Source organism: Parasteatoda tepidariorum, chromosome 7 (assembly GCF_982258835.1).
Source record: "Parasteatoda tepidariorum strain Cologne lab strain chromosome 7, Ptep-v5.0, whole genome shotgun sequence".
NCBI lineage: Eukaryota > Metazoa > Arthropoda > Arachnida > Araneae > Theridiidae > Parasteatoda > Parasteatoda tepidariorum.
The window spans coordinates 57,751,526-57,764,389 of record NC_141761.1 but is presented as its reverse complement, the minus strand read 5'-3'; the positions used below and the strand labels follow the sequence as shown (position 1 = coordinate 57,764,389).

General features: G+C 30.3%; 1 protein-coding gene across 11 annotated transcripts in view; it reads left to right on the top strand.

Moving 5' to 3' along the window:
- Window positions 1-12,864, top strand: part of LOC107453796 (ELAV-like protein 4) — a 75,657-nt gene that overhangs the window by 59,135 nt on the left and 3,658 nt on the right. For 4 of the 11 annotated variants that reach the window (XM_071183427.2, XM_071183419.2, XM_087167876.1 and 1 more), the window contains one exon: window positions 7,132-7,345. In XM_071183427.2, coding sequence (XP_071039528.1) covers window positions 7,132-7,345 — 214 coding nt within the window. Of the gene's footprint in view, window positions 1-7,119; window positions 7,373-12,864 lie in introns of all 11 variants that reach the window. The other 7 variants (XM_071183423.2, XM_016070752.5, XM_016070751.5 and 4 more) reach the window with 3 other exon arrangements.

The following is a 12,864-nucleotide window of genomic DNA, read 5'->3' as shown; positions in this document are numbered from 1 at the left end:
TATTTTGGAGTACGGCTTGTGAAGCTCATACTATCAAACGCTGCAACCCTTTGACTGGCATTTTTAATACTAAGTCAGTCCCAATTGGTGCTTGACTTTACTGGCTACGTACAAGACTCGCTACGTACACCTCTCCACTCTCTATGAAGGTTATTTGTGCGAATTCGTTTGTCCAACCGCTATTTTTTCCTCTACTATTCGTGAGTTATTTGTATATTCAAAATACGGTAGACCAAGAAAAGTTCTCTCACAGTTCATAAACTGTTTTGGAAATTGAATGGGTTAAGCGTCAAACGCCTACTAAACATTTTAGTAGATTAATAATGCTCTGCAAATTATGTAGCACTGCTTCATTTAAGCACGTGACAACGCTACAGTAACTTCCTATATTGCTAGTACTATGTGTTAATCAGCTGTTTCAATTGCCCGCATGGGTAAAACTTTTGAATTGGATTCCTTCAATTGCGGGCAAATAGTACCCAGCTGAATCAAAGTACCAGTCGTAGCTAGAAAACAGTTCCTGCTACGCTCATTTCCCCATATAGATTTATGAGCCGTTGACCCACCCAACTTGTTTAACTTATTCCTAAATGGCACTACAATGTATTCTAAAAGTACGGGAAACTAAATTTATAGAAAGCTATGAAGGTACTTATCTTCTGTTTCAATTTAAAAATTTCGTTTTACGTAATTAATATTTTTGATAATAGCATTTTAATTGTTATACAGTCCCTATAAATGTTTGGCGTAGTTTTTCTCTTATCTTTATGCTTACGGCTTCTCTGAAACAGTGCTTTCTCATTTTTCAAAAGTTTTTGCTTTAGAAAACCGCAAAGAATTAAATATTTATATTTAAATTTTTGCTTTAGTGAACTAATAATTCAAACATTTTAAGAGCAACTTTGCTATAGGTCTGCATAAAAAAGTATATAAAATATTGCATGAATTTTGTTGGCATATTTATAGTCTCTGATAATTTTCCAGATATTATATAGATTTTATAAAGTTTTTCTTAACATGTGTGGCAAGAATGTCTCATATTTCATGATATTAGAGGATTTATTAATCGGTAGCCAGTAGGGCTGGACGATATAGAAATTTCTTAAATCGATATAATCAACCCTTTTATATCGCGATATTAGGTTATATCGATTTAACAATCTAAACGACAAAACTAAGAAATAAATCCACAATACCCCTTCCTCTATTCAAATGTATTGTTTGTTTTTTTTTAACTCACTTACAGTCAACTCCTAGTCCACAGAAATTTTGACAAAGTTGTTCTGATTATGAATAATTTTTTGCAGATATTCAAAAGCTTATTTTATTTAAATACTACAATTTACTAATTTTACTCTGTAACTTTTCACTAAAGGTATTGGAGAATATTGTTTACCTTTTTCTTTTGCATTTATTTTATTAGTAAAAAAAATTAAAAACTTTCACTTTCTCTGTACATATTATATAAATAACTATACATTAATATTTTTATTGAAAATATGCTTAAATGAACTAAGACTAGTTTAAAATTCATCATCATGCCTGCACCCTAGTTTTTAGATTGCACCTGGAAATTTCCCATTCCTATCATAATTTTTTTACTTAAATAAAAAATATACTTTGTAAAAGTCACTTTTGAAAGTTTGCTGTTAAAATATTTTATATATATATATATATATATATATATATATATATATATATATATATATATATATATATATATATATATTGAAAATTTGAAATTCATATTTTTTTTCTGAGCAATGAATCAAACTATCTTACTTGATTTTATAAAGTGTATTACTATTTATAATTTGTAGTAAGTAGTCAATTTTTAAAAGTATCAGGAATATAGTGCTGGAGAACTTTAAATGGAATTCAGACTTTTTATTATTTCCAAAGTAATTTTAATCATAATAATAAAGATTTTATTTAGTATTCAGCATCTCCAACGACGAAAAAAAGGAAAAAAATATTTTTGAACAAGCAGTATAATCAAAAACTGTAAATGTTTTTAACTTTTACAACATGTTATAGCTTTGATAAAAAAAGTTTGGATGAATTTCAACAGAAATAGCATGTATTTTCACGAAAATATAAACATTTTTTTTTAACTTATGTTCATTGCTATCTGTTTGTTTCAACTAAATGATTTTTTCTGAAAAAGGAAGGTGCAATTTTCTCTAGTTACCGAAACAGCAATTAAGATGTTTGGGACACAGAATTTAAAATTTAATGAAGTGAATAGATTTAGTGATAGATTCACCCCCCCCTTCCCGGCAATGACAAAAAAGAAGTATATCAGTAATAAGATGCAATTTCCTTTTATTCCAAATTTAATTTTTTAGTTGTTATTGTTGTTGTTAATTTACGTCGCACTAGAGCTGCATAATGGGCTATTGGCGACGGTCTGGGAAACATCCCAGAGGATGATCCGAAGACATGCCATTACAATTTTGACCCTCTGCGGAGAGGATGGCACCCCCGCTCGGTAGCCCAACGACCTGCGCGCAAAGTCGAGCACTTTACGGTAGCACAGTTTAACGAGGACCAATACCGCGCACCCTCGGTCCACACGCAGGCTGATCCAAGTGGTCACCCACCCGCACACTGTCCGTAGACAGTGATGCTTGACTTTGGTGATCTGCTGGGAACCTTGTCTTAACGATCAGTTCTCTGCGGGACTTAATTTTTTAGTAAAATACGTTTAAGGTAAGATTTTCCATATCAGCACCAAAGTAATCGCTAAGCATCGGTGACTTCCGGCTGCAGCACGCTAGAAACTAAATAAAACAACACCACAAAAAAAGGCTAATTTGAAAGTTAAAAATCGTTAACTTCCCCTTTCAACATTTTTTTACAATTGATTCCAAGTAAAACAAAACTGCAACTTCAGTTGACGCAAGAAAACAGGTACCGAATAATACGAAAATAGACCCGTAATGCACGTGCCTTAAAAAATAAATCTCTAAACTTAATATTATGCACGCGAGAAACTACAAAAAAATAATAATAAATTTAAAAAAAAAAAAAAAAACATCACGATACACGTCTTATTCGAAAGGTGAAATCTTTTAACTGCGCATGCATTATGGGCCTATTTCCAAACGATATGGAAATAGCGCCGTAATGCGCCATAAAAAGATAAATCTCCCAATATTTATAAAAAACACGCGAGAAATTTACGAAAAAGAATAATAATAATTAAAAAGATCACAAAAAAAGGCAGTTAAGAAAGATAAAATTAGTAAATTTCCTAAACGTTTTTTTACAATTTATTCCAATTAAAACAAAACGCCAATTTTATTTAGCGACTTCAGTTAGCGCGAGCAAACCGAAACCGAACGGTACCGAAAGAATTAATGTAACATACACGCTGAAAGAAACCCCGGTAAGATATTTAAAGATATTACGGAAAGAAACTCCGTAATGCATGTGCCTTAAAAAAGACAAATCTCTAAATTTTATACGAGTATTACACACGCGAGACACTGCAAAATGATAATAAATAAAAACATCACAGGAAGAGTTTAATTCGAAAGGTGAAACTCGTTAACTCCTTCCGGGCAAGTCACTAAATATTTTTTAACAATTTATTTTAAGTAAATCAAAACACCAATTTTATTTGGCGTTTTCAGTTAGTGCGAGCAAGCAGGTAGCGAATGATACAAAAATTACCCCGTAATTCATGTGCCATAAAAGATAAATCTCTCAATTATGTAATAAATATTTTTAATAAGGATTTTATATATAATATTTGAGAAATATTAATTTTTTAACGCTATATGTGTAAGAAATTTCTTTAAATAGTTTGAAATGATTAGTTTAAAAACAAAATTCTCAATGCAAAAGAGAAAAAAATATAACACCTATTTCAGAAATCAGGATATGTAAAATTGAAGATGGGAATTTTCCCTCCTGCACGAGCAAGATATCCTAAAATCGGAATTCTAAAGAGAAGACAATCACATTCACTTGGTGGCAAAAAATCTTCCGCAAATATCGATATAAACTTGAAATCTGAATGAGGAGATTCAACTGCACCGATCCCTGCTATATCGGAGTTTTTTTTTCAACCGCCAAATATCGATATAACCTAGTGAATTAGTTTTGAATGAAGAGATTCAATAGCCCATTCCGATTTAACTATACCAACCCCTGCACCAGATGTGATTTTGGCAAATAGCCAAAGAAGTTGAACGCACGTGTTACCAAGAGAATGAGTTGATAGTTGACCTTGAATCTTTCCCTTACACTACGGCAGATCGGACTCTGTTCTGTACATTCTCGCAATGATTAAACCGGTGTTTCACTACATCGGAGAGAGCAACATCGATTTAGCGTTTGCTGTCATGAATAAATCGATTTAGTAGAGTCGAAATGCTCACTCCGGAATTTTGTTGAAGATGAAATGGATAAATCGGTATTACGATGTTGGAGTTAAATCGATATATTGTCTTACATCGGTATAAAGCCCAGTCCTAGTAGCCAGACTTACCTTTCTTACAAAAGTTTTAGACTAAATTCTTACAACACATTTTAAGAAACTTTATATAAAAATGAAATAGCAGAGACTATATAAACTGAATATTTATAAAAAAAAACACGCAATTTTACTTTTCCATGTAGACCCATAAAAAGTTGTTTTTTAAAATGTTTTTATTTCATACTTTTTGTCTGAAAAATTGCACCTTATTTTTAGCCTGAAACAAGTTTTTAAAGCACCATTTTAACGCGTTTAAAAACTAATCAAAATAAACATGTGGTTTCAATAACTTAACTATGTTTTTTTATTAAAGCCATTATTGATTTCTTTACAAAGCTTGCTGCTTCTTAAAATCACTTGAAATTGAGGAATATATTTTATTTTTTCGGTTAACTTAACTCTTTAAGGATTTAACACCACAGCCTTGATTGCACTTGTTTAATTTTATTCATGATTTTATTTATTTTATGTGTAATTGTATTGTAAAAGTGCATTTATTGTGGAAGCCAGGCATGTCAAACTAGAATCTTCCATAACCAAATTACTGGTGGCTTCACTGCTGGAAAAATTGCCAAAAATTGAAGGTAAATGTCAGTGAATTTTTATTTTGAACATGGCTCAATAAGCACGTTTAGATAAAGCTCTAAATGCACGTTTAAAAAAAGAACTAAGTATAAAGCGTTTGAAATGGTATGGCTCTAACTGCACAATACTAGAAATATTATGCTTAACACAATGCTTAACAATAACCCAAATTTTTGAAATCCTAAAACTTTTACTTTACTTTTGAGAAAGGTATCAGTTTGATTTATGCTTTACGAATGTCAGATCATTTAATGTTAAAATACAGTATTCAGAGTAGTTTAAAAATTGAATTAAACTATAAACTATGTAACGCGTATTTTAAGGTAGTCTATTTTTCAAACATGCGCTGAAAGTTAGTTCAAAATGTTTAAGAAAATGAAGCTATGTTTAAAATAACGTCCCCAGAATTTTTTTTACAATAAGGATATTTACATTGTAATTGTTAAAAAAAAAAAAAAAAAATCCGAGCCGCGCAAGCTGCTACGTCACCTAAAAATCGTATGACGCCAGTTGTTATACCCTCCGCTTGGGAAGGAATGTATAACAATTTTTGCTGTCATACTTTTTGTAGACTAATAATATCAGGTCTTGTTTCAAAATTTTTATAGATTATTGACCGTATATGGTTACATACCTTTTTCCATTGTGTTATTATATACCATTTTGCATTATGGTTTATTTTTTTATTAACGTATTGTAATTATAAATCACCAAATTAATTTGAAATGATTTTTTATTTATAAAGTCTTATGAGCTAAGCAGTCTTCCAAAATTTAATCTCGACGTAAACTAAGTGTTAAATAAAGTTTGTTTGACATGTCTGGTGTAAACATATAAAAATTTTCATTGCTAGTCTATATTGTACAGCTGTTATTTATGTTTGTAAATACTTTGTGTTTTCAAGATTTATGTGTTTTGAAGATAGCCAGGAAATTCAGATAAATTAATTTATTTATTTAAATAAATTTATCTCTAGTTATTATTTTCAAATTATTATGCTTAAATAAAAGAAATAAAATTTCTTTAGAGTATGGAGTAAAAGTTAGAGCTAAAATAAATTTTTCTAATTGTTTATACTTTTTGTAGACATAATTCTTATGGTCAAATTAAACGTCTAGCGTTGATCTGCCAGTCTAAACGCGATGCGTTGACGGTTGAAATCCGAAAGTTTTAAACTTTTAATAGTCTGTAAAACAAATGTAAATTTTGCAATAAACTTTTAAAAACATTGTCTATATAAATTAATTTTAAGGGTAGAAGTCGTTTTAACTTGAAAGGTGTAGTAGTTTTTAAATATAAAATTGTCAGAGGGAACTAATTTTTTTACATGCAATGGTATAACTAACTTTCCAATGCCCTCTGTCAAAATGGTAATACAACATATATACCAAAACAGCAGAGTGTAGTCTTAGATTTCGCAATATAAATAAAGTATAGTTGTAACAAATGTTAACTTGTTTGGATAAAATTAATTCTGTTAGTCTAATGTCGTTGAAATTTGGTATACACTTAATGTGGACCAAGGGAAAAAAGGAAATGAGAAACTTATTTAAAATTAGATTTATTTCATATTGGACGGTAATGTACGGGAAAATGCAAAGTGTGTACAGAAAGTAAGATAAAAGCTGCTTTTGAGTATAATATGCTGCATTAGATTAAGTTTCTTGGTCCGGTTGAACTAACTTATGCACATTTTAAACATGCGTTTGACAGAAATGTGATTTATTTAACTTGCAATGATTCCGTAAAAGTTTTTAACCAAATTGTTTTTTTTCCACATGCGCACCCTTTTCTTACCTGGTGATCAAAATTGCAATTGATACTATTTCCCATCTATCTTGGTCTAAACAGGGTTTAGACCCTGTGAATATTTGTAACCACATTGTAGAAAATAAATTTTAAGCATAAAATAACCCAAGCTCTATCAAAATTTTGGCATGGCTTTTTCGGACAATCAATGAACAAGAAATAAAAGCTGGGATATCAAAGGGGGAACTGTTATTTAAACCAAACTATTCCTTTCCAATCCTGGCTACCACCTTTTCCAGGTCTCTCTAAAGGTGTTGGATTTGTTCGTTTTGATCAACGCATTGAAGCAGAGCGTGCCATCAAGCACCTACACAACACCATTCCCGATGGAGCATCGGAACCAATCACTGTCAAGTTCGCCAACAATCCTAGCAACAATGCAAAGGCCATCACTCCACTGGCAGCCTATCTTTCACCACAGAGACGATTCCCAGGGCCAATCCACCATCCAGCGAACCGCTTCAGGTACATACCTCTGTCGCCAATCTCCAGGTAGGGTACCTACTACCGAATAAATTATCATTGGAAGAATATATAAAAAGAGGTGGAAGGCTGAAAAAAATAACTTATATCTAATAAAAACCTTCAATGAAAATTAATTTCGTGGTTACTAAAATTTTCCACCAGTTTGAATCATTTGCTGCCTTAATTTGGTAACGCGATAGTATGGTTCACTTTGAACGGTAGCATGATCGAACTTGTTTCCATTCAAAGTGAATTCATACTACTGTATAATCAAGTTACAAATTTTACGTCTAAGATTGCAGCAAAATTGCAACAGATTTCAAAAATCAAACTGTTCAAGGTGCCGATAATATGGCTCAATGTGGAATCTATTGTATTCCCATTTTTTTCCCATTTTAATTTTTAAATGTTGAGAACATACAGCGAAAGCTTTTAGTAACCTCAAATTAGTTATTTTTTCCGATATTTTTTCAACTCTTCGTGAATTTTTTTATTTTATTAGGAAATATAATTCAAGGCAATCTTTCCGAGATTTTTCATAAATCCTGATTGCTAATACCAGTTTTTCTAAAAAAAATATTTCAAATTGAATTTGTATTTAACAAAATTATAAATTGGATATAAATTTTACGTTCCGAAAGAACAAATTTTCTAAGTTTTGTTTAGGATCACTTGAGTGGTGATAATTGAGTGCAAGTTGAAGCTTTTCTTTTTTCCCAGCAATATTCGTTTAGTTTTATCACCAGTATTTCTAGGTCCTTTGAGGCTGTCAAAGCCCTTTGTGAACTAGCGCAGCTTAATATTTTATATTCACGTTGTTTATCGATTGTTTTGCTGTTAGACGTGCGTGCATCAGAGACGAGTGACACGCAAAGTATTTATTAACTGTTAAAAATAATCATTGGAGCGTAGATTGCTCATATCTAATATAACACATTAAATACAAAGTTGGTCCATACCTTGAAATACTCCTATATTTATATAGTTCTATGTATTAAACTCTCTTGCATGCAAACTAAAATGTTAAACGGTGAATTTTCAAATTGCTAACTGCCTTAAAAAATATTGAAAAGTTTAGATTTGATATCTGATAAGACATCTTCAATATGAAGTATAATTAAATGAAGTTCACATGAAGCCATGTTTCTTTTGTGATTTTAAACTAAAGTTTGTTTAGTTATCTACGGCAATACCCACTTTCTGTGACCAAAAAGCTATTTACATTTGAGGTCAAGCGGTTTAAAAATGCAATAAGAATTAAATTTTAAAAAAGCATTTCTGGAACTAAATTAGAAATGTTAAGTTTCAACTAACTTATCTGCAAAGTTTTTTGCATTAAAATTTTTTCCACGTACTCTTTCCACCTCATTATATATTTTTCGGTGTGTATGTACCCTCTTGTTTAACCTGGTGAATAACTTAACCCTCTCTTATTTTTGTAATATTGTAAAACAATTTTGAAATCAGTTTTATTTTGTGCCAAATTGTTTGATGTACGAAGCTTATCTCATAGCGGGTTAAGTTTTCGCTTATTTTATAGCCACATTTAGATGTTTTTGTTTTATGTTTTCAAATAATGTATACTTTTTGGGGAAAAAAAAATTCTGAACACTGGAAAAAAAATTTAATATTTTTTCTAATATTTAGAAAGATTAAGTGCACAAAAAGTAAGTAGCTCTTAGTGAGCTGTTCGATTAAAATGTGTAGCCAGTTGGTGATGCTAGAATACTTTTTAGGTATAGTAGTTTAACTCATTGAGAAAAAAAAACATGTCATGATATGCCTGATTTTTGTGAGTTTTCAGAACTTCCTATTTTCTTCAAACACAAATGCAAAATTTTTTAAATAGATTTGTATTTTTTTTCTAACATTTTTATTTTAATTAATGCAATAAACCACAGAATTCATTGTTTCGAACTTAGGGACCGTCCACTAATTACATGAATGTTTCAGACATATAACCTTACCTAAAGAATTTGTTACGGTCGTTTTAAAAAACTTAAAATTTTAATTAAACTTAAATGGTGAACTCTTGAATCATAGGCTTACTTTTTCAGTAAAATGCAGCAACAAATCTCATCAGAGGCTTCTTAGTTTCAAATTTACTGTTTTCTATTTGTCTTAAGGATAAATGTAAAATAATGGATTCCTATGAAAATAATCAGAAATAGTTTTGAGTTTGTTTCTGAGATCTTATAAATATAATTTGCTATATTTTATTTTTAAAATTTTCCTTTAATAATTAAGTATTTTTTTGTACTTTTTTTTTAGTTTGTAGTTTACTCTTTTTAATATATTGTAACCTTTCCAAGAATATCCTATTTATTTTTCTTTTGAATTGCAAGGCTTGCTAGAATTATATTTATAGTAATAAAAATCCGTGGCTACAATGCACAAAATAAAAAACGGACCACTCTAAATAACATTTGATCTAATGATCGTATCTTCGCGTTCTAGGACTCATTCTCAATGGTTCGAGGGAGTGATCTCAAATATGCTAATTAGTGCAGACTATATTTTAAATTACGAAATCGAACGAAAGAGCGTACTTTCTCTGAATTAATACACCTTTTTTATCAGACTGATTTAGATTTATGACCCCCTAGATATAGGGTGTAGCCACAATCTGGGAAATATGGCCCCAATAGTTTGGTCAGGACAGCGGTATAAAAGTTTGGAAATCTTAAAGCGAAATACGCAAAAAGTAATATTAACATTATCTCTAGAACTTGCTCGAGAAGCGAATTTAATTATTTTTGCACACAAGTATAAAATTCATTTATCCAAAGATAATTCCATGCGAAAAGTAGTTTTTAGTACATGTTTATTTTATTTAATATTAGTCTAAAACATTTGGAGTTTTTTTTTAGCTAAGTTCAAAATTTTAATGAAATCGATCGAATAGTTTCTGATAAATCTATTTTCAAAAAAGTTTTATTTGAAAGCTTCGACTTTTCAGGAACTATTTAACAGATTTAGGTCAAATTTTGTAGTTTGCTACATAATGTTTACGTTTTTGAAAATAATATAAAAAATTGCATGTCTTTAAAATTTTTTTGACTAATATTAAATAAAATAGAGTAAATGTTTGTTAAAGAATAATTTTTGCATGCAATTATTTTTGGATAAATTAATTTTGTACTTATGTGCAAAAAACTTTCAAATCACTTTAAAAGTTCTCGAGATATTGCGAAATGCGCAAAAATTAAAATAACATTAAAGTGTCTAAAATTTGAGCCTCTTTCCTGAGCAAACAATTGGGACCATGTTTCCTAGATTGCGCGGCTACACACTATATTTGAAGTTCAAAAATTCTATCCCGCCACAAAAAAAGGTATGTTTATTCAGAGAGTACGTTTTTGGGTCTGATTTCGTAATTTAGAATATCGTCTGCACTCATTAATTAGCATATTTGAGGTCACCCTTTCGGTACATTAAGAATGAGTCCTAGAACGTGAAGATCCGATTATTAGATCAAAAGTTATTAAGGGTGGTCAGTTTTTATTTTTCGCACTGTACGTGGTATTCAGTATTATGAAATCATGACTCACCAAGTCGAGCAAATTAGTTGGATATGAAGCTATATTAAAATGAATATTAATTCAAAAAATAAATTACTTTTCTGAATTTATACTTATTAAATTGTTGCAAAAATGTTTGATTCGCTCTTAGTTTTGGAAGTTGTGGAAGAACATAAAACTGCTTCACTTTTGACTACTTTAAAACTCAAATTTCAACTAGTTTGTCTCTTAGTTTTAAAGTTTTATTAATGCATTTAAAGAATATGCAGTTTTATAAAATGGAATGATAATGCTTCTAAATTGAATGTCTGGATATGCCTTAAGATTCGAATCACACCCATATTTTTCTGAAGTCCCTAAATAATTCCTTCCTAAGCACTTCAATTGTGGTTTAATTCATTCTGTACCTTCTCTGTCCAAAAGTAATAAGCATTTGAGTTTGAAATCTTTTCTTCTGAAATTTATCTTCAAGAAACGTTTTCAAAATGTCAAACATTTATTTAGTTTTTATACCGCATTTAAATTTTTGCAGATTAGAATTTTTTTTCCTTAAATTTATCGATTGTCAGATAAGTTAAAAGCTACAACATATCTCAATGCAGACAGTCCTTGTAGTAAAAAATTTTCTCAGTTTAACACAATTGCAAAAGTGCTTCATTTAATTGTTTCCTTTTAGAAAAATCTTGTAAAAAAAGTTAATCTCAAAGTTAATTAAGTCATTGAAAGTTCGAAACATTATAAAAGCATATTGACCGAAGTGTTTGTTCTCAAGGAACTGATAATTTGCCGCCTCTTATCTGTTGGGATATTTATCGTTTATTTCTAATACATTTCACTGTCTGTCTGAAAGCCTTTTCCTTAAAATTCAGTTGCTAATTAACCCTAAATTAACTTTTTATTCTGGACATAGCTTGTGTGCATGCTTGAAAGAAGTACATCAAAAATTCCATATTAATGCAACTGGGTATGGCAAAAATTGTGGTATTGGTAAACGATTTACCTGCCCGTATCTTTAAAAAAATACTTAGCACTCAGGGGTCTGTTTAGAAGAAATTTGGTTCCTTTAACAGACCCTTCACAAAATATTTTAATCGAATAAACCCTTCCCAGGGGCGAAAACAAGAAAGATGTAAACGAATTAAGTTTTGTATTCGGCAGACGCTTCCTTTATTCGTCCGAAATGAATTTTCTGACTATAGGCTAAATACCAAATATTTGTATGTTGCATCTCTAATTTAGAAGCAGCTATTGCTGTTTATTTTTGAAAATTTATTATTTTTATTTATTATAATTTTACAGTTCTGAGCATAATCTTGTATCTATTTACAATTTAAAAACTCCTTGAGAAAGTTTTTTTTTGCAATAACCGAACCCAATTTGCACAAATTCATAAAAGCAGCACCCAGGTTGAAAGAATGTGACTTAACGCTTATTTTGCATTCACATAATTTTTTGCACAATTTTACAAAAACGGGACCTTTTACAAAATGTCTGGACAGACCCCTGACACTTGAAAAATGAACGTACTAAAACAATAAATTTGGCTTAGCTTTCTGAAAACTGTAATTATAATTAAGGTGAAATCTTTTAAAATGCCAACCAATAATTCATTAAACAATTTGTTCCGTGAAGAATACATTTACAAACATTTACAAGTCTTTAATTTATTCTTTTAAAAAAATAGTTGCACTATTGTTACAATAGTACGATTTTTTGCAAATCAAGATAGTTCTGTCCTCCGTAATACATTAATAATGAAAATGTTCATATCTTGAATTATGATTGAAGCATAGTGCTACTTGAAAAGCGAAGTCGTACGAAATAGAAATATCCATTTAGTTTCAACAAATATAAACTTAATTTTTTCTTAGTTTTTCATATATGGACCACCTTTTATAACTGTCCATTAAGTGGTTACGGAAGAAAATCAAAATATCCCTCTCCATGTACATTTTCTTAAATGCGTATTAGCAATCCAAATTACGCCCGTGTATTGTA